This window comes from Sus scrofa, chromosome 1 (genome assembly GCF_054392235.1).
Source record: "Sus scrofa isolate SSC_HxYL_T2T_F1_AM1 chromosome 1, Sscrofa_HxYL_maternal_Yorkshire_Landrace_v2.0, whole genome shotgun sequence".
Lineage (NCBI taxonomy): Eukaryota > Metazoa > Chordata > Mammalia > Artiodactyla > Suidae > Sus > Sus scrofa.
In genome coordinates this window covers 281,704,887-281,727,289 of record NC_139383.1, presented here as the reverse complement: position 1 = coordinate 281,727,289, position 22,403 = coordinate 281,704,887, and the positions used below count along the sequence as shown (strand labels likewise).

Genomic DNA, 22,403 nt, shown 5'->3' with positions numbered 1-22,403 from the left:
CCCTTACCGTTAGGGCCGTTTGCCCTGGCCCTGCCAGGCTGGCATTTGGTGGCGGGGGGACAGGACACAGGGTTGTCCTTAAGCTTAAACATCCAAGCCTACGGGGGCGAGGGCTGTGTCACCAGATCATGTGATCAAAAAGAGCCAGGACACAGACCCAGTCTTGGGCTTCCAGGGTGGCATGGAGGATCCAACCAAAGGAGCTGGTAAAAGGCCTGTCCCATTTCCACCACGGCCTCTCCAGACCCGCGGCGCACGCACTCCAGTATTCCGGAGACTCCCAGGTATCGGGGACTAGGTCGGCTTCCTTGGGGGTAATGCCCCCACAGGAGCATTTATTCCCAGCTACACACCTCCTTCCACAGAAGGGGTTCAAACCCACATCACACCTGGGTTCAAGGCTGAAGGGGGTCAGACCCACACCTGCCCAGCTAGTGCCAGCCTCCTCTCTGGGGTGTTCTATGGGAAGGGGGCGGGGGGAGCTTAGAACCTGAAGCTCCAGGGTTTAGCGGCTGCTTCGGTGGTTGTTATTTGGTTTTGGTTTTGGTTTTTTTTTTAGGGCCGCACCCACATATGGAAGTTCCCAGGCGAGGGGTCCAAACGGAGCTGCCGCTGCCTGCTGGCCCACACGACAGCTACAGCAACGCCAGATCCGAGCCTCGGCTCACAGCAATGCCAGATCCTTAACCCACTGAGCAGGGCCAGGGATCAAACCCGCACCCGCATGGATATTAGTTGGTTTTTTTTACTGCTGAGCCACGAAGGGAACTCCTGGTTGTTTTAAAATGTAGTTTAATTGCATGAGTGAAAATATGATTTCAGGAAATATGAGAAAACACAGAGAATTATAAAGGATAGAGCCACACAAAATAACTATGGGTAATTTTTTTTTCATTGGGTTATAGTTGATTTACAATGTTTTATTAGCTTCAGGTTTATAGCAAAGCGAATCAGTTACACATACACATATATCTATTCCTTTGTCCCCCATGGGTTATTACAGAACATGGGGTAGACTCCCTGTGCTGTACATTAGGTCCTGGTTAGTCATCTATTCTATTTTTTTTTTTTTTTTTTGGCCATTTCTAGAGCTGCTCCCATGGCATATGGAGATTCCCAGGCTAGGGGTCGAATCGGAACTGTAGCCACCGGCCTACGCCAGAGCCACAGCAATGCAGGATCTGAGCCGCGTCTGCAACCTACACCACAGCTTACGGCAACTGCTGGATCCTTAACCCACTGAGCAAGGTCGGGGATCGAACCCGCAACCTCATGGTTCCTAGTAGGATTCATTAACCACTGAGCTATGATGGGAACTCCAGTCATCTGTTCCATACATGGTCCAGTGTATGTGTTAATCCCATCCTCCCAATTTATCCCTCTGCCCCATGGTTTCTCCTTTAGTAACCCTAAATTTGATCTTGAAATCCGTGAATTTGTTTCTGTTTTATAAATAAGTTCTTTTGTATCATTTATCTTCTTTTTTGGCCGCACCCATAGCATATGGAATTTCCCAAGGCAGGGATCGAACCCAAGCAGCAGCTGTGACCTACACCACAGCAGGGGCAATGCAGATCCTTAACCCAATGCACCACAGCAAGAACTCCAGTATCTTTTTTTTTTTTTTTTTAAGATTCCACATATAGGTGATATCATGTGATATTTGTCCTTCTCTGACTTACTTCACTTAATATGATAATCTCTAGGTCCACCCATGTTGCTGCAAGTGGCATTATTATTATCTTTTTAATGGCTACACCCACAGCATACGGAAGTTCCTGTGCCAGGGATTGAATCTGAGCCACAGCTGCAAACTACACCACAGCTGTGACAACACCCGATCCCTCAACTCACTGCTCAGGGCCAGGGATTGAACCCGCACCACTGCAGTCAGATTCTTAATCCATTATGCCACAGTAGGCACTCCTATTTTGTTCTTTTTCATGGCCAACTAATATTCCATTAGTATATTCCACATCTTCTTTATCCATTCCTCTGTTGATGGATGTTAGGGTTCTTCCATGTCTTGGTTATTGTAAATAGCGCTGCAGTGGACACTGGGGTGCGTGGATTTCTTCACATCATGGTTTTCTCCAGATATCGGCCGAAGAGTGGGATTGCTGGGTCGTATGGTAGTTCCATATTTAGTTTTTTAGGGAACCTCCATACTGTTCTGCATAGAGGTTGTACCAATTTATGGGTAATGTTTTAGTGTGGTTGCTTCCAGTTTTCTTACAAAAGAACAGAAGCAGGAGATACTTTGTAATCTGCTCTTTCCACCTGGTGTATGTGAAGCATCTTTCTCTCACAGTGTATATACTTCATCCTTGCACACAGCTGCCAGCAACCCATCCTAGCTCCGTGCTCTATCTGTGCACCCAAATCCCCACGGGCAGTAGAGCATCGTCCCCTTGTTAGAGGTACCCCATCCAGACGGATGAGATGGGGATTGGGCTTGCACTGACCTTGGGGAAGCGCTGCTCTAACTTATGGAAGCTGATGGAGGTTTATGCTTTTCCACAAGCAAGGATGCCCTGAACGTCATGGATTCCCCAGGCGGAGGTGGCAGAGAACAGCGTCGGGACATGGTCTTTGAGGTTCTAGCCCTGGTGGGGCCCACTGTGCCCGAGGCTGCATGGCTCTTTTGCTTTTATTTTATTTATTTTATTTTTTTAATTTATTTTATTTTTTTTATTTTATTTTTTTTTATTTTTTTTATTTTTTTTATTTTTTTTTTATTTTATTTTTTTTTTTAGGGCCTCACCCACAGCATATGGAGGTTCCCAAGCTTGGGGTCAAATTGGAGCTACAGCTGCTGGCCTATACCACAGCCACAATGCCAGATCCAAGCCATGTCTGTGACCTACACCACAGCTCATGGCAACGCTGGATCCTTAACCCACTGAGCAAGGCCAGGGATCAAACCTGCAACCTCATAGTTCCTAGTTGGATTCCGCTGCGCCACGACGGGAACTGCTGCATGGCTCTTTTGTATACGGGACAGCACGTGCCCTCCCTAGTGCATCATTCCATGATGTGTCGGCTCCCGTGCTCCTTCCCGAATTCTCCTTACAGTCATTGTTGCTGCTTCTTGTCTTTGGTCCCCTTCCTCCTGTTCTCCAAGGATCCTACTGCTCCTGGCAGGATTTCATCCCAAGACATCCACCCCGTGGTTCTCACCAAGGTCACCACGGAGGTCAACGTGGCTAAACCTGAGGGTCCGCCCTCACTCCTGTCTTTTGTGCCCTCATCTGTAGCGCGTCTAAGGGATAACTCCCATGTCTAAAAAAAACACCGTCTCTTAGCTTCTGGTACGCACTCCTCCTGTGGTCTCTTCTTACTTCACCTGCTGTCTCAACTCCCTGACCTTTATCTCTGGAGTGCCCCAGTGGGCCCCGTCTCCCTTCTCCCCTCCTCCCTCATCATCTCGTGTTGGGACTTAAAAAAAAAAAAAAAATCACCATGCTGGGAGTTCCTGCTGTGGCTCATTGGGTTAAGAACCTGACAGAGTGTCCATGAGGATGCAGGTTCCATCCCTGGCTTTGCTCAGTGGGTTAAGGATCTGGCATTACGGCAAGCTGTGGCATAGGTCATAGATGCAGCTCGGATCTGGCATTGCTGTGGCAATGCAGGCCAGCGGCTGCAGCTCTGAATCGACCCCTAGCCTGGGAACTTCCATGTGCCTTTGGTATGCCTGTAAAAAAAAAAAAAGGAACCTTGCTGGCAACTCCCAAAGGTGCATCTATACTTTGGTGGGGGCGGGGGAGGGCTGAACTTGATTCAGACATATACCTGTCAACTCCAGCCTGGGCGTCCATCTGTCTGTCTCTGACTTACCATGCTCCAGCCTGACCTGCGCAGCCTTCTCTGTCTCAGGGATAGCAGCCCGGTCCTCCCTCCAGCCAGAGCCTAGGGCTCCCAACTCCTCGTTTATTCAAACTCATACCCAACCTGCAAATTTTCCCCTCACAGCAATCTATAAATCCACTCCTCACCGCCAGCTTCATGACAAGCTTGGTCCCTGCCACCTTCTGCCCATATTATTACGACAGCCCTAACCATTCTCAGTTTCCAGCTTTGCCACCTTAGTTTTTCTCAGCAGAGTCCCTGTTTTTATTTTTACTTTTTTATTTTTGGCCATGGCATGCAGCAGCTTGATGTGGAATCTCAGCTCCCAGACCGAGGACTGAACCCAGGCCACAGCAGACAAAGCACTGAGTCCTAACCACCAGACCACCAGGGAACTCCCAGTGTGAGTTTCTGACCCATCCAATCGTGCCCCTTTCTCTGTACAGAGCTCTCTCCTTGGCACCTGTGCCCATTCCTTGCTCCCATACATTCCCCCACTTTTCTTGGGATTTCTGCTCTCACGCCCCCCTAACTCCCTCAACTGCCCACCCCCACGGCCAAATCTTTTCCCTTCTTGCCACCCTTTGTTGTTTTCCATAGAACTTCTCCCATCAGACTAGTCTGAGCCTCTACAGTGCAAGTTCCATTGGGGTGGCCACTGCTTTATGGCTGTATTGGGTCTGGAACAGTCTGTCCCTTGAAATACATAGCCAATGAGTGTGTACAGCTGCTCCTAAATGTTTCTGTAAATGGAATTGCTGGCTCAAGAATAATGAGCCTTGGAGTTCCCCCTCGTGGTGCAGTGGTTAACGAATCTGACTAGGAACCATGAGGTTTCGGGTTTGATCCCTGCCCTTGCTCAGTGGGTTAACGATCCGGCATTGCCGTGAGCTGTGGTGTAGGTTGCAGACACGGCTCAGATCCTGCGTTGCTGTGGCTCTGGCGTAGGCCGGCGGCTACAGCTCCTATTAGACCCCTAGCCTGGGAACCTCCATATGCCGCTGGAGCGGCCCAAGAAAAGACAAAAACAAACAAACAAACAAACAAACAAAAAGCCTGAGGCTTTTATAGAAGCTTTTTTATTCTTTAGAGAAAAAAAACCAGCACCTTGAAATTTAGGGCAGCCCTGTGAATTTCCCACATCAGTTGTCATTCAAAACCTATAGACTTGAAAGCCACCAGGACACTTCTCTGCTGTTGTAATTGGGGTTTGAGTTGAATGAGTCGTCCCCAAATTCATGCCCACCTGGAACCTCAGAATGTGACCCTATTTGAGAAGGTCTTTGCAGGTGGCAAGGTAACTGGCTAAGATGAGGTCCTACTAGATCAAGGTGGATTCTAAATCCAATGACTGGTGTTCTCAGAGACAGAACACACACAGAGAACACCACGTGAAGACGGAGGCGGATGGAGCGATGCATCCACCAGCCCAGGAACACCAGGGTCCACAGGAGCCAGGAGGGGCTTGGACCAGATGCCCCCTCGGAGCCTCCAGAGGAACCAACCCCACCCTCACCTACGGATGTGAGACTTTCAGCCTCCAGAGCAGAATCCATTTGTTTTAGCCACCGTGTTTGGCAGCCCGCCCCAAGAAACGAATACACCAGTAAAATATTTTTTCTTGGCATTCTTGCAGTGGCACGATGGGTTAAGAATCTGACTACAGTGCCTTGGGTGTCTGTGGAAGTGTGGGGTTGATCCCTGGCCGGGCACAGTTGGTTAAAGGATCTGACCTTCTCCCAGCTGTGCTCATCTTGATCCCTGGTCCAAGAACTTCCATACACCACAGGTGTGACCATAAAAAAAAAAGGATTTTTTTCCCCCTTCCTCTCACGGGTCTTTTATGAAGCTGTGATTTGGTTTAAGACCTACAAAGTTAAGGAGAGTTTCGGTCAAGATTTTGCCCAGCTTTGTTCCCAGGCCGCCTTTAAGAGACTCCACCCGAGAGAGGACAAGTCTGCCTCCAAGGTGCCTGTCCCTGAACTCGGATCCTCAGGACACGTATCCACCAGAAGGTGCTGTCCCGCCAAGGGTCCCAGTTCGGACCCTGACTCGTGACCCAGCCTTCACACTGTTCTGTCCTCCTGACCACGTAACCACCCCGATCCAAGCTTGTGCCGCCTCCCCGAGCTCCTGGAGCCTTCAGCCTCTCTGATCATTTTTTCTCTTGCCTGCCCTAAGCCGCCCCCATTCAGCAGCTTGAGGACTCTGCAAGTTACAGACCTGACTCTTGTTCATTTCACTGATGAGGTGAAATGCAGCCTCCTGTGCTCATGAGTCAAGGCTGAACACATCTGCTTACCAGCCACAGCCGGTGCTGCCCACCTAGGTCACCACGGCAGACGCAGCTGGCAGCAGGCCCACTCCAGTTCCCTCATCAGGGGACTAAGCCCCCTGTCTCATCTGTCTCCCCGCTTCCTCTGACACTGAGTGGAGAGGAGTGGAGCGGGGGCGGCTGGGGGCGGGGGTGTCTCATGATATTTGCCCTCTGGGGAGCATGACAGCAAATGTTCTTGGTACTCAAGCAAAAAACAAAACAAGTCTTTTGCAATTGTGTCAGGAGGCAGGAACTGGGACCAAGAAAAGAACCAAGACTTGACAAATCGAATCCCAACAGCCAGCTACAGGGTTCAGAGCTGGGGATCTGAACACAGAACAGGACACAGACACTTACTGAAAAAGTCAACTTTAATTGTAACTGACCAAACTGCAGCCAGGAATGTCTCCGAACAATCAAACAAAAGAAACACGATAAAACTCTCCTAGTGAAAAAAACCAAGAGTTCCTGCCAGCCCCAGAGCTTCTGAGGGTGAGGCCAAGAACAGCCCATTCTCGAGGCTGGTTCGGTCCCCTAAGCAAGTTTCTCATCCCACAGGGAGGGTTGGGGACGGGTGAGGGGCCTGTCCCCTCCTCCCAGCATGCTGGGATCTCTTAGAAAGTCACTGGTGCGGGGCACCGCTCCTCCCACCGCACTCCTGTCCTAAAGTCAATGGAGACCCTCTGGGCATCGTCCCCAAAGCCTGGGAACAAGGTGAGGCAGCCCAGGTGCCCTCCTGGACTCTCAGCCACAGCTTTATTCCAGTCCGCGCGGCGGGCTCCCGACGCCCCCGGCGGGGATTAAATAAAATATGCACTAGAGAAAAAACTCAAATGCCCCATCATCTCCACAACGCAAATCACAGAGCAGAAGGAAAAAATCAAACAGCCCTAGCGAGAAGCACCAGCAGCCGGCCCTCAGAAGACGCGCTCGAACTCCGTCTGGTTGGTGGTGGCTGGATTGCGGCTCTGGTTGGTGGACTGCTGGGTGATCTGGCTGCCCTTCCGGCGCGGCGGGGCCAGGTACTCGAACATGGACGTCAGGTGGGTGGACAGCATGCCCTTGAGGTCCGAGGGCATGGGGTCGGACCAGAAGAAGTCGTGGTTGAGGGCGTCGTCACTGTCGATGCGCTGGGCGGGATCCAACACCAGCAGCTTGTCGATGAGGTCCAGCGCGTAGGGGTCACGCACGTAGGCCTTCAGCCTGTCCTTCACCTTCCGCTTCTGGCCCTTGACCAGCTCCAGTTTCTCAAACAGCTCATACTTGTCCACGTTTGGCCACACCTGGGGTGGGAGGCGTGGAAGGAGGATGGCGTGAGTTCAGGAACCACGTGGCCTGTTAGGTCAAGCACCCGAAGGGACCAACACTTCTCGCTTCAGATGCTCCCAGACCGCCCCCGAGGGCACACTGGATGCCTCCAAGGTAAAGGCAGCAGTAACCGCTGTACGTGGCAATTGCTAAGCACCAGGCCCTCTCACACCGACTGCCTGCAAGCCCGATACAGCCGGCTGTTGCCCGGAAGAGGAGCTCAGCTCTGAAAGGTTCAGAAGCCTCGCCCAAAAGCATTGACCTAACCGGTGATGGAGCCGGTGAACACAGTCCATGTGGCCCCAAAGAGCATATTGTGACCCTCCGCCAGCCACCTCTCCCTCTGCTCCCCGCCCTGCCCCTCCTCTACCAAGGAGAGGTCTGGATCTCTGCAGCCTGCGGGGCCCAGACAGCCTGGCGACGCACCTCAGGGGTGATGGAGCCACAGAGCTGGCTGATGAGGGCAAGCTGGTGCTGCTCCGTGTTGCCCTGCATGATGGGGCTGCGTGTCCACATCTCCGCCATGATGCACCCGGCACCCCACAGGTCGATGGGGGGGCCGTAGTCCCGCTCCCCTGAGAAGAGCACACCAGGAGGGCCCCTTGAGCCCGGCCTCCGGAGGCGCGGGGCCCCAGGGCCGGCAGCTCAAGAAGCCCAGGCAGGGGGGAGCGGAGGCTGGCTAAGGGCCCAGCCTCCTGCCCCTCCTAGGCCTGCTCAAGCGTCCTCACCGAGCAACAGCTCCGGGGGCCGGTACCAGAGCGTCACCACACGGTTGGTGTAGCGGTTGGGCTGGCTGTTCTTGGCAAGGCTGAAGGCCCGGGCCAGCCCGAAGTCGGCCAGCTTCAGCACCCCGTCGCGGGTGATGAGCACGTTGGCCGCCTTCATGTCCCGGTGCAGGATCTGCGGGAAGCACACGGGCGGGGGTAGCCAGGGGCCCTGAGCCGCACCCACCCCGCACGGAGAGCCCAGGCCAGCCTGGGTCTCCCCCCGACCCCCGACCCCGGCCCCCACCTTGTTCCTGTGGATGTAGTAGAGGCCATTGAGCAACATCTGCATGACCCGCTTGATCTCCGACAGCGTGAACTTGACTAAGACGTTGCTCAGCAGCCCGGCGAGGTCATGTTCACAGAAGTCAAACACCAGGTATATGCTGCCTTTGCAGCGGTTATAGGGGGAAGCTGAGTCAGGAAGCACGAGGGAGAAAGAGAGGGGTGGGAAAAAAAAAAAAAAAATCAAAAACCTCACACGCAACTCATCTTCCCACAACCAGCTCCTACCCCCTCCAACCTATGGACAGTGGGTATGTGGCTGCCCATTCCTGCACGGGTAAAATATTTTCTGAGTGCTTCTCTGGGCCGGGCGCTGTGGCAGGCCCTGGGGAAGCACCTGCTCCCACAAAAGGACCCGGGAAAGCAGTTGCAGGTGGTGTGTCTGGGTTAAGAAGAGGCAGTGAAGTGGGTCCGGTTCCAGCTCCGCCAGCAAAACCTGAGGCGAGAAGCCTCATTCTCCCCACCTGAAAACGGAGGGCAAGATCCAAACAGCTTACCTTTGGTTCGACAGATCTCAATCAGGTTGACCACGTTCTCGTGTTTTAGGAGCTGGAGGATCTTGATTTCCCGCAAGGCCGTGATGGGGAACTGGGTGAGAGAAAGACAAGGAGGTCAAGAGCGGGAGAGCACACTACTGACCCAGGAACTGGCCATGGGATCCACAGTAAGGGTCGAAGGTTGGGAGACAGAGTCAAATCGTGGGCTCTGAAATGAGCTGCCTCAGATGCCATATTTAGAACACGGGCATACTAGTAGAAAGTACCCCTTCGGGAGCTGGTTTCAGACGATGACTTGAAGTTTTGCTACTTCACACAAATGCTTTATGACTAGCCATTAAATGCTGCACGGTTTCTTTAAACTCATAATGTAGAGCTCTGCACCCGTGTTTAACCTGTTACATGGTTAACAAGACAAAAAATAAAGAAGCAGGTCTTTGGGAAACTGGACTAGAGCTACGATGGGGGGGGGAGCATTTCAATTGAATACCAGTTACTCTTTTAGGGCTATGACATATGATTTTTTTTTTTAAACATTCGACAAAAGTAAAGCCCAAAGGAAAAGTGTTTAAAAACTTCCTAACTTCAGGAACCAGGGTGCACTCAGTGCAAGCATGAGCTCCCCCTCCTGGCACCAACCACGTGCACCTGAGAATGAAACATCAAACTCTTTAAAACATTTGAATTAAAAGATTTAACCTGAAAGTCAGATTCCGTAGAACACAGAAATTCCTAAACACATAAATTCAACCTCAGCATGAAAGTCCCAGAAGCAGGGTGGAAACCCAACCTCTGCCCAAGGGACCTAGCAGGCCTGCCCACCCGCCCCGTACTCACCCCCTCCTTCTCGTTCTCCATCAGTACCTTCTTCAGAGCCACCTTTTGGCCGGTCTTGCGGTGCTTTGCCTTAAACACCTCCCTGCAGGCCGAAAGGGGGACCCAAGAGGACTCTTGAGGCCGTTTCCGCAGGGCCCGCCCCGCCCCCACCAGAGGAGGGCAGGAAAGGGAATCCCGGGCGGGGCTGGGCCGGGTACAGAGGGCCCTCGGCTACACCAACGCGCGGTATCTTCGGTCCCTCTCCGAGCCTCTATTTCCTTCCCTTTGCCCTTTCTCCTCACCCAGGCGCCGCTGCTGGGAGAGATCCCGCTCCACTCACAGGCTCCTCTCTGCAACCCCTCCCTGCCTCCCATCAAGGGCCTCAGGCTCCTCCCCGCCAGCCGGCTCGGTCAGGCACGGGCGGGCTGCGGTGCGGCCTAGCGAGACCAGGGGACAAGTTTGCGGCTAGGTGGCTTCCCAACCAACTGGACACGGGCCTGGGCGTCTCGACATCGGTCCAGAGGGGTGCAGGCTCAGGGCTCCTGGTCCCTGGGGGCCCAGCCTTACCCGAAGGTGCCTTGGCCGATTTTAGCGAGCTTCTCATATTTGGTCACCTCATCACAAAAGGGGCACTCCACCGAGTCGTACTGCTTTGCCATGGCCGCCTCCAGTGCGCCGCCGCCACCTCCAGCCGCCGCTGCCGCCGCCGCTCCCGCTCCGGGACCCGCCGCCGTGCTCCAGGCCCCTCCGCGGCCGCGCCACTTCCGCCTCCACGGCCACTTCCGGCCCCGCGGCGCCGACCCCGCCTCTTCCGTCCGCCGTCCGCCGCCAGGCCCCCTGGGACTTGTAGTTCCCGGGAGGCCAGGAGGAGCCGGAGCTGCAGAGGCGCCTCCGCCACCGCCGCTGCCCCCGCCTCCGCCGCCGCCAGTGCTGGCGGCGGCCCCGATCGGGGGCGCGGGGAGCCGGGGCGCCGGGGCTGGGGCTCGGGGTGGTGCGTCCCGCTGCATCGGCTCGGGCCGCCGCTGCTGCCGAAGCCGCTGCCGCTCTGGCGCCCGATCCGGGGCCAGCCGCAGTGCCCTGCTCCTCCTCCTCCGACGGCGCCGCCTCCGCCAGGCTGCGCGGGGCGGCGGGAGGGGGGGCGCCCCCCAAGCCTCGGCCTGGGGGCTCCCTGGCCGGGCCCGGGCCCGGGGCGGCCGGACGAGGGGGCCAGACGGAAAGAGCCGACGAGGAGGCGGCCCGAGAGCCCGGGAGGGGGCGCGTTATAAAGGGGGAGGTGCCCCGGCCTCGCCCTCCCCTCCCCCTCCGCCCGCCCCCTCCCTCCTCCCTCCCACCCTTCGCGGCCGCACCTGCCGCCGCTGCCGCCGCCGCCGCCGCCGCCGCCGCCACTGCCGCCCGCCCGCCCGCTGTCCGCCCGCCGCCCTCGGCGCGTCACCGCCCGCGGCCCCTCCTCCGCCTTCGGAGGTGGGGCCCCGCGCTCCACACCTGGCTGCTGGGCGACTCGCCGCGTGCCTCAGTTTACCCACACATGCCAGCAGCTTCAGGGAACCCCTTCCTTCCCAGCTCCGGGTGCCCCCCTACAGGCAAAGGAGGGAGGCGCCGAGGAAGCAGCCTCGGGTCCAGAGAGGAGAGAACGGCCCCCACCGCCCGCCTCTCCGGGCCCCCGCCGGCCGCCGTTGATATGGCAACCGATGGCCGCCAGGGGGCGCGGCGACATTGGAGGCGGCAAGCGAGCAACTCCCGGGCCCCCTATTCTCTGGGAGGCAGGGATGAGTCCCAGGACCCCCGTCCCAGCTGAGCTGTGCCCAAGATGGTCGTGCCTGGGTCGGTAGTCACAAAAGTAGCCAGCATTTATTCGACAACCCTTGTGTGTTCAGCAAGTGCTGGGCATTCCTGCGGAATCCTGAATCAACAGCCCCATAAGTTAGGGTCACTAACCCATTTTATAGAAGAGCACATCGAGGCTCAGAGAGGTGAAATCATTTGCCCGAGGTTACACAGTGACAAAGCTGGGACTCGAACCTTGTCTGTCTGAATTTGAAAAGGATTCTCTGACTCAGGCTATTTACAGTCTGTCCAGGAGTATAGCAGTGGTACTGTTTGAGGCCCGCTGTCCATGCCAAGTTCCAAGCCCACCATTCACCCATCTCCTTCTCTGGCTCTCTGCCCCCTTCCCCTCCCCTGGCCTTTCCCCAGCATCTTCCTGGCTCCAGGAGCTTCCTGTTTCTTCTTCCAGCCCTACTCAACAACCAGCCTCCCCCCAAAGCTGTCTTTTCTGTCTCCTCTGTGCCGCTTCCATCTGCCTGCTCCTCCCCAGTCCTCTGCCAGTGGACCCTGGGACCTGTCCTTCCCAGTCTGCCCTCTCCATCTGTCCCCCTCCCAGCATCCGCCAGATCAGTCCCAGGTGGAGTCCCTCCACTGTCTTCAGGAAAAGTCGAATCGTGACATTTGAGGCTCTTTCCAGCTTCCCTCCTAGGCTGTGGCCACAGTGTTCCTAAGGCCCTGGGCCTGCCGTCTCCAGGGCTGTGCACCCTGATTGCACCCCAGTATCTCTGCAACCAGCAGGAAGCCCTCCCCGGCTTACTCTCCAGCTCTTAGCTCACATGGCTTGGCCTTGAAGCTCCCTTGTAGGAGTCAGGAATGGGTCTGCTGATCCTAGGGTCCCAAGAGGGCTTGTTCTGCCGGGGAGGGCCCTTTCAGGGAGGGTCTTGAGGGTCGGGCGAGGAGCCGCGAGCCCTCCCCTAAAGGCCGTGGGGAGTTGGCGAGGGTTTTAGGCATGTCAGGGGGCGATCTGGGGTCAGCTTCTTGGGTACACTACTAGAAGCAGGGCAGCCATTGGCTGAATCGGGGGTGGGGAGGTCAAGGAGGGAGAAAATAATAAGAAGTGTAGTAATTACAATTTATGGAGGGAAAATAAATGGTCCAAACAGTACACTTAGCACTTTATGGGAATTATCTCAATTCTCACTCAGCAGTATTATACTGTAATTACCTCTCCTGTACACAGAAGGACGCTGACACTCAGAGATGACATCACCCGGCCAGGGTCAAACAGCTCTCTTGACCCTGGTCAGTCAGGTGCCAACCTCAGGCAATGACCCGCATCAGGATCCCGCCCACTGGGGCTCGGGGTGGAGTTAGGACACAGACACGGCACAGCCCTGCCAGCTGGGTGCCCAGGATGCCAGTGGGTGGTGTGGGAGGGGAGGTCTGCCACGGGTCTGGGTGTCCTCCACCCCAGACTCTGAGGCCGGAGCCCCTGTGTGTTTCTCACGAACCCTCCCGAAGTCACATCCTGTGGGCAGAGGCCTCAGCAGAAGTTCCGGTGGTGTCATCACCTCCCACCATCCCTGCCCTGAACCTTGACATTGCCGGTCACTTCCCCTCGGGGTCTCGGCCTCTCAGCCCTCCCTGGGGGAGGCAGGCAGGTAGGCAGAAGCCCTTTAGAGGGCTGCGCAGGCCTGGGACCCCAGCCCACCCAGGGGGAAGGGAGAAGAAATGAGGTCCTAGCCAGAAACAGTTTCTCACTGCCTTTGACTCCCGATGTGCTGGTTTGAGAGACCTCTCTCCTGTGTTCATGGATCCCTTAAGCCGGCCAGGCCAGGCACGTGGCCGGTCCTCAGGCTGTTTGCTGACTGACTGAGCAGGCCCTGAGAGCATTAGGGAAACTGAGGCACAGAGTAGGAAAGGGAGCCCCTGGCCAGATGTTTGACCCTGGCCTGGACCCTCCGTTTTCACCCCCTGATCTGGAACAGGATGCAGGGTGTATGGAAGGAGAACAGAAAGGCTCAGGCCGGGGGCTGCTCTTGGCTGCTGTTCAGTCTGGGGAGACAAGGGGTCCCTGCTTAACAGGATACAGGACAGACAATGGCTGTGTGACACCCACAGCCCCGCAATTCCACGGATATTCTGTCCACGCCAGCTGGGAACTGCCTGTGCCTGGCCCCGAGTTGCCATGTGTCAGCCCCCTGGAACTCAACAGCACCCCTTTGGGGAGGTGGCCATTATGGAGCTCAGATTACAGACGAGGACACCGAGGTTCCGAGGGGTGAAGTGGCCTGCCCGAGGCCACACAGCCAGAGAGCTATGGAGCTGCGATTCCAAGCCAGTTGCCTTTGTCCCCCCATGCAAGACAACTGGTATCTCCTGAGTCCTGCAGGATAGCAGGCACGGGGCTAATAGGGATGCTTGAGTCCAGCTCCTCTCAGGACATTCTGTTTGGAACATGCGAATAAAGACATGAGTGAATATAACCCAGATGACACTCTTGGGATAAACGTGTTGTTTCCCTACCACAGGATCATGTAAGGGACGTCGTAGTTGTCCCCTATTTAGGGCCACACCTGTGGCCTATGGAAGTTTTCAGCCTCGAGGCTGAATCAGAGCTACAGCTCCCCGCCTACACCACAGCCACAGCCACCCCTAGATCCAAGCCACGTCTGTGACCTACACCGCAGCTCTCGGCGACACTGGATCCTGAGCGAGGCCAGGGATCAAACCCGCAGCCTCAAGGATCCTGGTTGGGTTCGTTGCTGCTGAGCCACGTCGGGAACTCCCTGTCCCCCTTTCATGGATGGGAACAATGAAACTCAGGGAGGGGATGTGACTCGCCCAAGGTCATGCGGGTGGGGTCTGAGCTCAGGTTTGCCTGCATCCAATGCCTGTGCCTGTGATGTTGAAAGCCTCCAATCCCTAATGGTTCCTGGCTGGATGGCAGGTGACTGTGTCATGGACGGGGGAAGAGATGCAAGGACGAAGGGGGCAAATATCAGAACAGGGCTCCTCAGGGACTCAGCGGAGGCGAAAGATGGAGCCCATTGAAGGACGAGTGGGTGCAGCCCAAGCAAAGGCCTGGAGGCGGGAAAGCACTTGTGTGTGTGTGTGTGTGTGTGTGTGTGTGTGTGTGTGTGTGTGTGTGTGTGTGTTCAGAGCTGCAGAGTGGGGCTGGGCTGGCCTCCAGCGCTGGCTGAGGAAGGCCCTGGGGACAGCCACTCGCCAGCAGGTCCCCAGCCGCACTCCCAACGGCCACTCGAGGCAGCACAAAGAGGACTCTGAGATCAGCGGAGCCGCTACACGGAGCCACCACACTGAGCCCCATTCATTCTCCCAGGGACTCAGCAACTGCCCTGGCGCCTGGGCCAACGGCAGGGCCAGCCTAGTGCTGACAAGGCCCCTCCACCGCCTCGCCGGGGCCGAGACTTCCAGGGCTCGCACCAGGCGTCTGCTCCGGGCTGTTCCTGGCCTGTGCCACTCTGGAGCTGGCCTGAACCAGCCCCATTCCTCAGAAACAGCCCCCTGGGGTTTACCAAGGCCACGGGCAGGCATACTGGCCTGGGCCAACATATCTCCTTCTTTGGTCTTCCCAGCCATCCCAGGAAGCAGGGGCTACTGTGACCCCATTTCACAGGTGGGGAAAGCGAGACTCAGAGAGGTGACATCCCTTAGGGAGGATCACACAGCACGTGGGGGTGGCCCTGGCTGAGAAGTGATGCCATAGCCTTAGCGGTTAGCCCAAATCACTGCAGCTGCCTCCTGGGAGGGAAGCTGGGGGACCCACGCTCCACCTCCCACTCCAAGACTCCCCTGCTGCTACCAGGCCACGAGCCCCTCCCTCTCCCTCCTCTGATAACACCCCAGAGGGGGGCAGGGGTACTGGTCTGGAAGTTAGAACGTCTAGGTATCTGTCTGTCCAGTCTCTGCCCCTCTCGAGCCTCAGTTTCCTCATCTGTGAAATGGGACAGGTCTGTTGTAAGGGTTCCGTGGAGGCTTCCAGCTCATGCCCGGCTCATGGTCAAGTGCTCCATAGAAGGAGCTGGAGTTGTATCCCCTCGTCCTCCCAAGCCTGTGGTCCCAAGCCTCCCCCGCTTTCATCTGAACTTGGAACACTTGTCCCATCCAGGCCTGGGTGCTGCCTCTGTCTGTGTCCCTTTCCCTTCTGGGGGCTCAGGTTCCCCTTCTTTCCGTGGAGAAGGTCCAGCGGTCCTCCCCTCCCCCACCCCCAGACGGCTCATCCAGGTGCCAGAGGGTGGCGGGAGCTGTGAGTGTGGGAGTTGGGATCCTGGGCTCCACAGCTGGACAAGCAGGACCCAGTTCCAGGTAACCTGACTTTTGGGGGGTCTCCGTGTCCGCATCTGTAGAGTGAGGACAAAAAGAAGGAACGTTTGCCGTTTAGGGCCCAAGGCCGGAGCCCTCTGCCTGGCGGGTAGTCGGGGATCGGGTCGTTGTTAACAGTCGTTATTGTTACGGAGGATGCAGAAGGGGCCCCATCTGACCTTGGACTTCCCCTCTCACAGTCCCACTTGCCAGCCCTGGGACCAGTGTAAAAACGTCCAGCGTAAACCTGCTGGAGCCCCCGCAGCTCACTGTGTGCCTTGCACTCACGCCCGTGCTGGAGACTACGTGCCTGAGGCTTCAGAGGCAGAAGTGACTTGTCCACAGCACTCAGATCAGGATTGGAAGCTCCTGGTTCTTCAGCTCCCCCGCCCCCAACCCAGCAGCTGCTGGAAACCTCTACAGGTGTCAGGAACAACCTGTGCAGGGGAGGTTTCACTTCCTCATCGCTGTCCTGCCCATGTGAGTGTACCTAGACACACACACACACACACACACACACACACACACACACGCACACGTTGGTTATAAGGTGGAAAAGCACCTGGCAGTGGGCTAAGAGGCCTGGAAGGGCCAGTTGTAGCCTGGTCTGGGCCACCAACCTACTATACGACCTGAGCCAAATCTTCTGCCTGTCTGTGCCTCAGTTTTCCCATCTCTGTGCAATGGGTGTGCTGGACCAAATTATGGCCACATCCCTGCTAGCTTGAAAAGGAGTGACTGTGCCTTGGTGGGCAGTGATTCTGGGCCAGGCTTTAGAACAAGCCCCAGGCCCTGAGAGGTGGACATGGCAACCCGTTGCCCCACTCACAGAGAGGAAACCGAGGCTTGGGGTGATGAGCTTCCTGGTCTAGGATGACACGGCGACACAGTGGCCAGCCAAGACTTGAATCTGGGTCTGGGTCCCAGAGCCTATCAGCCAAACCACAGCACTCTCCCAGCCACCACTGCCAGGGCGTCCCCCAGCACTGAGGCTTAGAATAAACTCCCCTGCACCCTCCCAGCCTGCTGGCCAGACCCCCTGACAGCTGTTGGCAGGTCCCCAGAGCCCCCCAGCCCAGTGGGCTCCTTTCCCAGAGCCTGTGGTTTATTTCCCAGACCTTTCTGATCCCATGCGCTTGTGGTCTGCCCCCTGCATCCCCGCTGGCGAGGCGAAGGAGGAGGCCCACTGGGGACTGGGGGAGGCCCCTGCCTCCGCCCCCTGTGGAGAGGACGAGGAGGGTGGGGCTGTGGGAGTTTCGCTGTTTTAAAAATATACAGAGGAAGCGAGTGAGAGGGCGCGAGAAAGGGGAAGGGGAGGTGAGGGAGGCATCTCAGCTTCAGCATTGATGTCCAGAGCTTCCAGGGGCCACTTGCCTTCCGGCCAGGGGCTTTGCGCGACTTGCCAAGATGACAGAGGGGACCAAGAAGGCCAGCAAGAAGTTCAGTGAGTGCGGGGTGCTGTTCGGGCGGTCTTTCATCCCTCCGTCTGTCCGTCCACCGCAGCCTCTCTGCATCTGTTTCTTCATCCCTCTGCCTTGTTTCTCTTTCTCTTTCTGTCCATCTGTCTCTCTCCAGAGGCCTCTGCTTCTGGGTTTCCATATGGCCATCTCTCCATCACTCTGGTCCACTCTCTCCCGCTGGTTTGGCTTCTCCATCTCCGGTCTTCCCTCGCCGGTCTCTGCCCAACTCGCTTTCTCTGTCTCTCCCCACCCGCAGTCTCGCAGTCTCTCCTTGCGCCTGTGCCTCCTCTGGGTCCCTGTGACCTCAGGGTTGGACCAGGGACCTGCAGGCACTCGGTCCCCTGCCTCTGGGGCTGGTTCACGTGGGGGTCTCAGGTTGGGGGTGGCTGGGGCTGAGTTTGGCGAGAGGGCGTGCCATGGGATACTGTCCCATGTCCCCACCTGCAGGGATGCTGGGACCCCGAGCACCTCACTCCGCTCCCCCCATCACTCTGCTTCCCCAGGTTGGTGATCTGCTGGTCCCATCAGTGTCCAAGAGACAAAACAAGCGGTGCTGAGAAAGGAGGCACTGGGCTGTCATTGGCACGGTTTCTGCCCCCGGCGTAGCTTTCTGAGATCAGAGCATCAGCGTTTTCTGACAGCTTGTCGGGAAGCGGAGGCTAAGACCAAGGGGAGGGTGGGCAGGACGGGAAGGAAAGCCCCAGAGCACTGGCCCCGGCAGTCCGGAGCCCTGGGCCCATGTCCAGGCTCAGCCTTGCTTTGTGACCCTGGGCAAGTCCCTTCCCCTCTCTGGGCCTCAGTTTCCTCTCCAGTCAAAAGGGGGCATCCTACGTTCCAACGCGGTTGCCAGTTCCCAAGGAGGCCGAACTGGCCAAGGAAGTGGAAAACACAGTTTTTCCTTTTTGCTTATCTGGGGGCTGTAGTGAAGTCAGTCAGATGGTGGTGGCTGTGAGGAGAGGCAGTCCCACAGCTGGGGACACAGGGGAGGGGACAGACAGGCACCCCTGCGGAAATGAGGAGATGGTATCACCCGAGCACGGCTGCCTGAGTCCCGACCTTGGACTCAGCTGACAGGAAGGAGAAAACCGCAGGGAGTGGGACCCTCACGCTCCCCGCAAGCCCCATCTCAGTTCATCCTCCCCACAGGGGCCCAGAGCCTTGTTCAAACACCCCCTCCCCACCCCCTACACACACATCACACACGCACAATATACATGCTTCCCCTCCCGGCTGTGTGACTTCGGGCAGATCACTTCCTAGCTCAGAACCTCAGTCTCCTCATCTGGAAAATGGGCAGGTTCAACTTGTATCATGGAGTTGGGCTGAGAATCCAGTGACGTATTGAAAGCATGGAGCATGTTTGCCAAATGCAAAGGCATCTGTTGTCATCACTGTCATCATTATCCTCGTTATTTTCTTGATTTTTAATGGCCCCACCCTTGGCATATGGAGGTTCCCAGGCTAGGGGTCTAATCAGAGCCGTAGCTGCCAGTCTACACCACAGCCACAGCAACGTGGGATCCAAGGCGAGACTTTGACCTACATCACAGCGCACAGCAACCCTGGATCCTTAACCTACTGAGTGAGGCCAGGGATCGAACCCGAATCCTCATGGATACGAGTCGGGTTTGTTGCCACTGAGCTACGATGGGAACTCCCAGGCATGTTAGTTGTGTGATGGGTTTGTGCTTTTTTTCAATACTCCTATTGCCCATAGAATGGGTACTGTAATCTCTATTTTACTGACGTGGAGAATGGGGTTCAGAGAGGTCAAGTGACTTGCCTAAGGTCACACAGCTAGAATGTGGAATTCAAGGGATCCAAGCCCAGGGCTATGTGATTCCAGAGCTGCCATATATACCATAACACTTAGAGGGGCTGTCAATGAAGCTCCCCACCCTCCTCGGACCCTCAGTGAGCAGAACTGTGCGAATGTTTTATTGTTATTATTATTACTGAAGGCAATTAATTCCTTTCCTTCCCCTCCCCCCTACCAGAGTTCTTCAAGTTCAAAGGCTTTGGGAGTCTCTCCAACCTTCCTCGGTCCTTCACACTGAGACGATCTTTGGCCCCCAACAATATCCAGCCCCCTCTGGAGCCTCACACCTTTGATGCCACGCAGGATGACATGGTGACAGTCCCCAAGAGCCCCCCGGCCTATGCTCGCTCCAGTGACATGTACAGCCACATGGGCACCATGCCTCGCCCAGCAATCAAGAAGGCTCGGGACCAAAAGGCCACCCGGGAGGCCCGGGAGGCTGGCCCTGAGGGCCACCTTGTGCGCCAAGGTCTGCCAGACCCCCCAGGCTTGGAGGCAGCCAAGGAGATGGTAGTGGAGACAGATGACCCTGTGGAAGACACCCCAGCAGTGAGACCCAACCCTTCAGCAGTGGAAGTGGATCCCACAAAGAAATCTGAGGACCCCGGGGCAGACATAGAAGAGGAGAAAGACCCCAGGAATGTACCTTCAGAAGGGTAGGTGCCCACCGGGGGAGGGGCAGGGCAGGACCTGCAGGGGTGGTGTCTCCAGGCTCCTGCCAACCGAGCCTGGAGAGGAGCCTCCAGTATACACATCTGGGTAGAAATAAAACAAAACACACACATACAAACACACCAACACATTAACCAATGTATAGACCAGGCACCGTGCTTAGCCCTTTGCTTATAATTAATTCTCAAAAAAAAAAAAAAACACACACACAGTTGGGGAGGAGATATTGTTATTTCCATATGACAGATAAGAAAACAGATTGAGTGCGGGAGCGTCATCTGCCCCAATCAGGTTGTGTAGCTACCAAATGGACAAAGTTAGGACTCGGACTAAGACCCACCTGACTCCAAAGCCCTAGGCAGCCTCCAGCATGGCCTGAGCCCAATCACTGGATCCTGGCTCTGGGCCCCCACACTCGAATCACCACCTTTACTTCTGCTAGACCCCATTGCTCCACCTGGTCTAGTTTGTCACTCAGCTTGTTTATAGGGTGAGTGGAGTTGAGGCAAAAATACAAATAGTGATGATATGACCACAGCTCTCATTTAGTAAGTCTCTATTTTACTGGGTGTCAAATGTTACTCCCTGAAAACTCTGCAGAAGATTATACTATTTCCTCCATCTTACAGATGCCCTGAGATACCAAGTGCAGCTTCTGCATGCTGGGGAGTTGGTCCAGACATCCCCCCTTGTAAGGTTGCAGAGGGAATCCCGTGCAGGCTCTGCCTATTACTGACTGCATGACCTCAGACAAGTCTGTTCCCTTTCTCTGGGCCTCAGTTTTCTCATCCTATAAATGGGAACAATGATAGCACCTACCTTGTAGGATTGTGGTGAGATTTCAAGAATATCATACTAGTAAAATCCTAGCACAGTGCCTGGCATAGCACAAACACTCAGTAAATAGAAATGCTTATGTTTATGATTACTAAAACTAATACTTTTCCACCTTCTCTGGCTGCTCCAGGCTGCCTTCTCTTGCCTTCCCCTCTTAAATTCAGCCTCATTCGGGCGTGGAGCAAGGACTGTATGTAGGGGAGAGGGCCTCATAGGTCCTGGGGTGTTGTTAGGTAACCCAAAGTCTGAGAACTGCGCTGGGAGTTTGAGGAAGCGGGGAGGATGGGCGTGTCTAGGGGCGGGGCCTTTCCAGGCGGCGCACGGATTGTTGGGGGAACCGGCCTTGGAGCGGGGCGGGGCGAGGAGGAGGGGTGTGCTCGGGGGCGTGGCCTTCCTGCCCGGACTCTGACAGATGGGGGAGAGAGCGGTGCGAGACCGGAGGCGGAGGGCGTGTCCGAGGCGGGGCTTGTCCTTCCCAGAGGGAGGAGTAGGCAGCGCAGCCGCCCCCAGGGAGGGCGGAGGGGCGTGCCTGAGGCGTGGCCTACCGGCCAGGCTCCTCCCCCGGAGTCCTGCGCTGAGCTCCACAGCTCCGCAGCCAGAGAGAGGCGGGAGCCGTAGAGCTGAGGAGGTCCCCGGGCTGCAGACGGCAACCGGCAGGGAACCATGACTGCTGTGGGCCGAAGGTGCCCTGCACTGGGACCCAGAGGGTAAGTGGCCGAGCTGGGGCCGAAGAGGGCCGCCGCCGGGGAACGGGAGTTGTCAGAGATGGAAATCCGTGCTCCTGGGGCTGCTGACAAACCTGCGCGCGAGTTTAGCATCAGCGACTTTTACACCTTCTTTTGGTGTAACTCTGTCCCGGAACAGAGTTGGGCGTCTTCTTGTCACAACGGTCCCAGGAGAGGGGCATTTTCATCATCCCCATTTTACAGATGAGAAAAGAGAGGTTACTTGCCCCGTTTGACACAACTAATGAAAGTCAGAATTAGGATTTAACTCCACCTTCTTGGACAGGCCCTCACCGACTAGGCAGCCCATTCCCCTCCAGCAGATCTTGAGAAACCTTGAGAATGCCAGGCCTAGGACCCAGTCTTCCTCCCCTGTGGGCAGAGATGATTCTGGCATCAGGCCTGGCCTGGAGCTGATGGAGGAAATAAAGACCCCACCCCAATCATCTGGATGTCCAGGGGTCCTGAGGGGTGTGGGGTTAGCAGATCAGATTGAGCCCCTTCCTGCTGCCCTGGGACGCAGAGTCTCACCTACCCTCCAGGCCAAGTAGGAGGCCAGGAATTTTTGAGCATTTCTTCTAGGAGCCGGTGAGGCCCAGCCCGGTGGGTGCTGGAGTCAGGAAAGCTGCTTTGCCTGTGTGATTCCAGGCTTGCCCTGCCCTACTCTGGGCGTCAGTCTCCCCAGCAGCTAAGATGGGCCTGGGATGGTCTCTGAGGATCCATCCAGCTTGGGGACCAGGGCATTTGGGACCTGCCCCTAAGACTGGGGGCTTCATTCCCAAGGATCCCAAGAGGGTCATCCGCATAGCTGTTCAGGGAACAGCCTAAGCTGGGGGAGACGTGTCCCTCCCCTACCCCCTGGGAAGCAGGGTGCACCTGGAGCAGAAGGAAGGAAGGGGAAGAGGTGAGGCCGCAGGAGTTTCCTGGTGCTCCGTTCCCTGCTGAGATCATGGGGGAGGAGGAG

At 56.3% G+C, this 22,403-nt stretch overlaps 3 protein-coding genes and 1 long non-coding RNA gene across 11 annotated transcripts in view; 2 read left to right on the top strand and 2 right to left on the bottom strand.

Moving 5' to 3' along the window:
- STXBP1 (syntaxin binding protein 1) overlaps positions 1-22,403 on the bottom strand; it is a 775,650-nt gene that overhangs the window by 603,779 nt on the left and 149,468 nt on the right. The window lies entirely within an intron of this gene.
- Positions 48-5,465, top strand: LOC146407288 (uncharacterized). Its single transcript, XR_014828860.1, has 3 exons — positions 48-284; positions 4,151-4,252; positions 5,214-5,465. It is a non-coding gene; the product is annotated as an uncharacterized LOC146407288 (long non-coding RNA).
- CDK9 (cyclin dependent kinase 9) lies at positions 6,520-10,602 on the bottom strand. 2 transcript variants are annotated; one of them, XM_084975778.1, is made up of 8 exons: positions 10,404-10,602; positions 10,139-10,273; positions 9,858-9,939; positions 9,021-9,111; positions 8,486-8,652; positions 8,203-8,374; positions 7,901-8,049; positions 6,520-7,449 (listed from the first exon to the last, which is right to left on the bottom strand). In XM_084975778.1, the coding sequence occupies exons 3-8, from the start codon at positions 9,876-9,878 to the stop codon at positions 7,084-7,086; spliced, it is 966 nt and encodes a 321-aa protein (XP_084831904.1). In that variant the 5' UTR covers positions 9,879-9,939; positions 10,139-10,273; positions 10,404-10,602; the 3' UTR covers positions 6,520-7,083.
- Positions 17,218-22,403, top strand: part of SH2D3C (SH2 domain containing 3C) — a 31,431-nt gene continuing 26,245 nt past the window's right edge. For 5 of the 7 annotated variants that reach the window (XM_084997603.1, XM_084997588.1, XM_084997593.1 and 2 more), the window contains exon 1: positions 21,315-21,421. In XM_084997603.1, the coding sequence (XP_084853729.1) occupies positions 21,378-21,421 (44 nt within the window). In that variant the 5' untranslated portion in view covers positions 21,315-21,377. Of the gene's footprint in view, positions 17,371-19,383; positions 19,862-21,314; positions 21,422-22,403 lie in introns of those variants that run through there. The other 2 variants (XM_021069362.2, XM_084997583.1) reach the window with 1 other exon arrangement.

Excerpts from the sequence above, each read along its gene's own strand:
- CDK9 (XM_084975778.1), bottom strand. The coding sequence starts at position 9,878 with ATGGAGAACGAGAAGGAGGGG. Across the intron at positions 8,653-9,020 it reads TGAGATCTGTCGAACCAAAG|CTTCCCCCTATAACCGCTGC; the intron begins GTAAGCTGTTTG and ends TTCCTGACTCAG. Across the intron at positions 8,375-8,485 it reads ACTACATCCACAGGAACAAG|ATCCTGCACCGGGACATGAA; the intron begins GTGGGGGCCGGG and ends TGCTTCCCGCAG.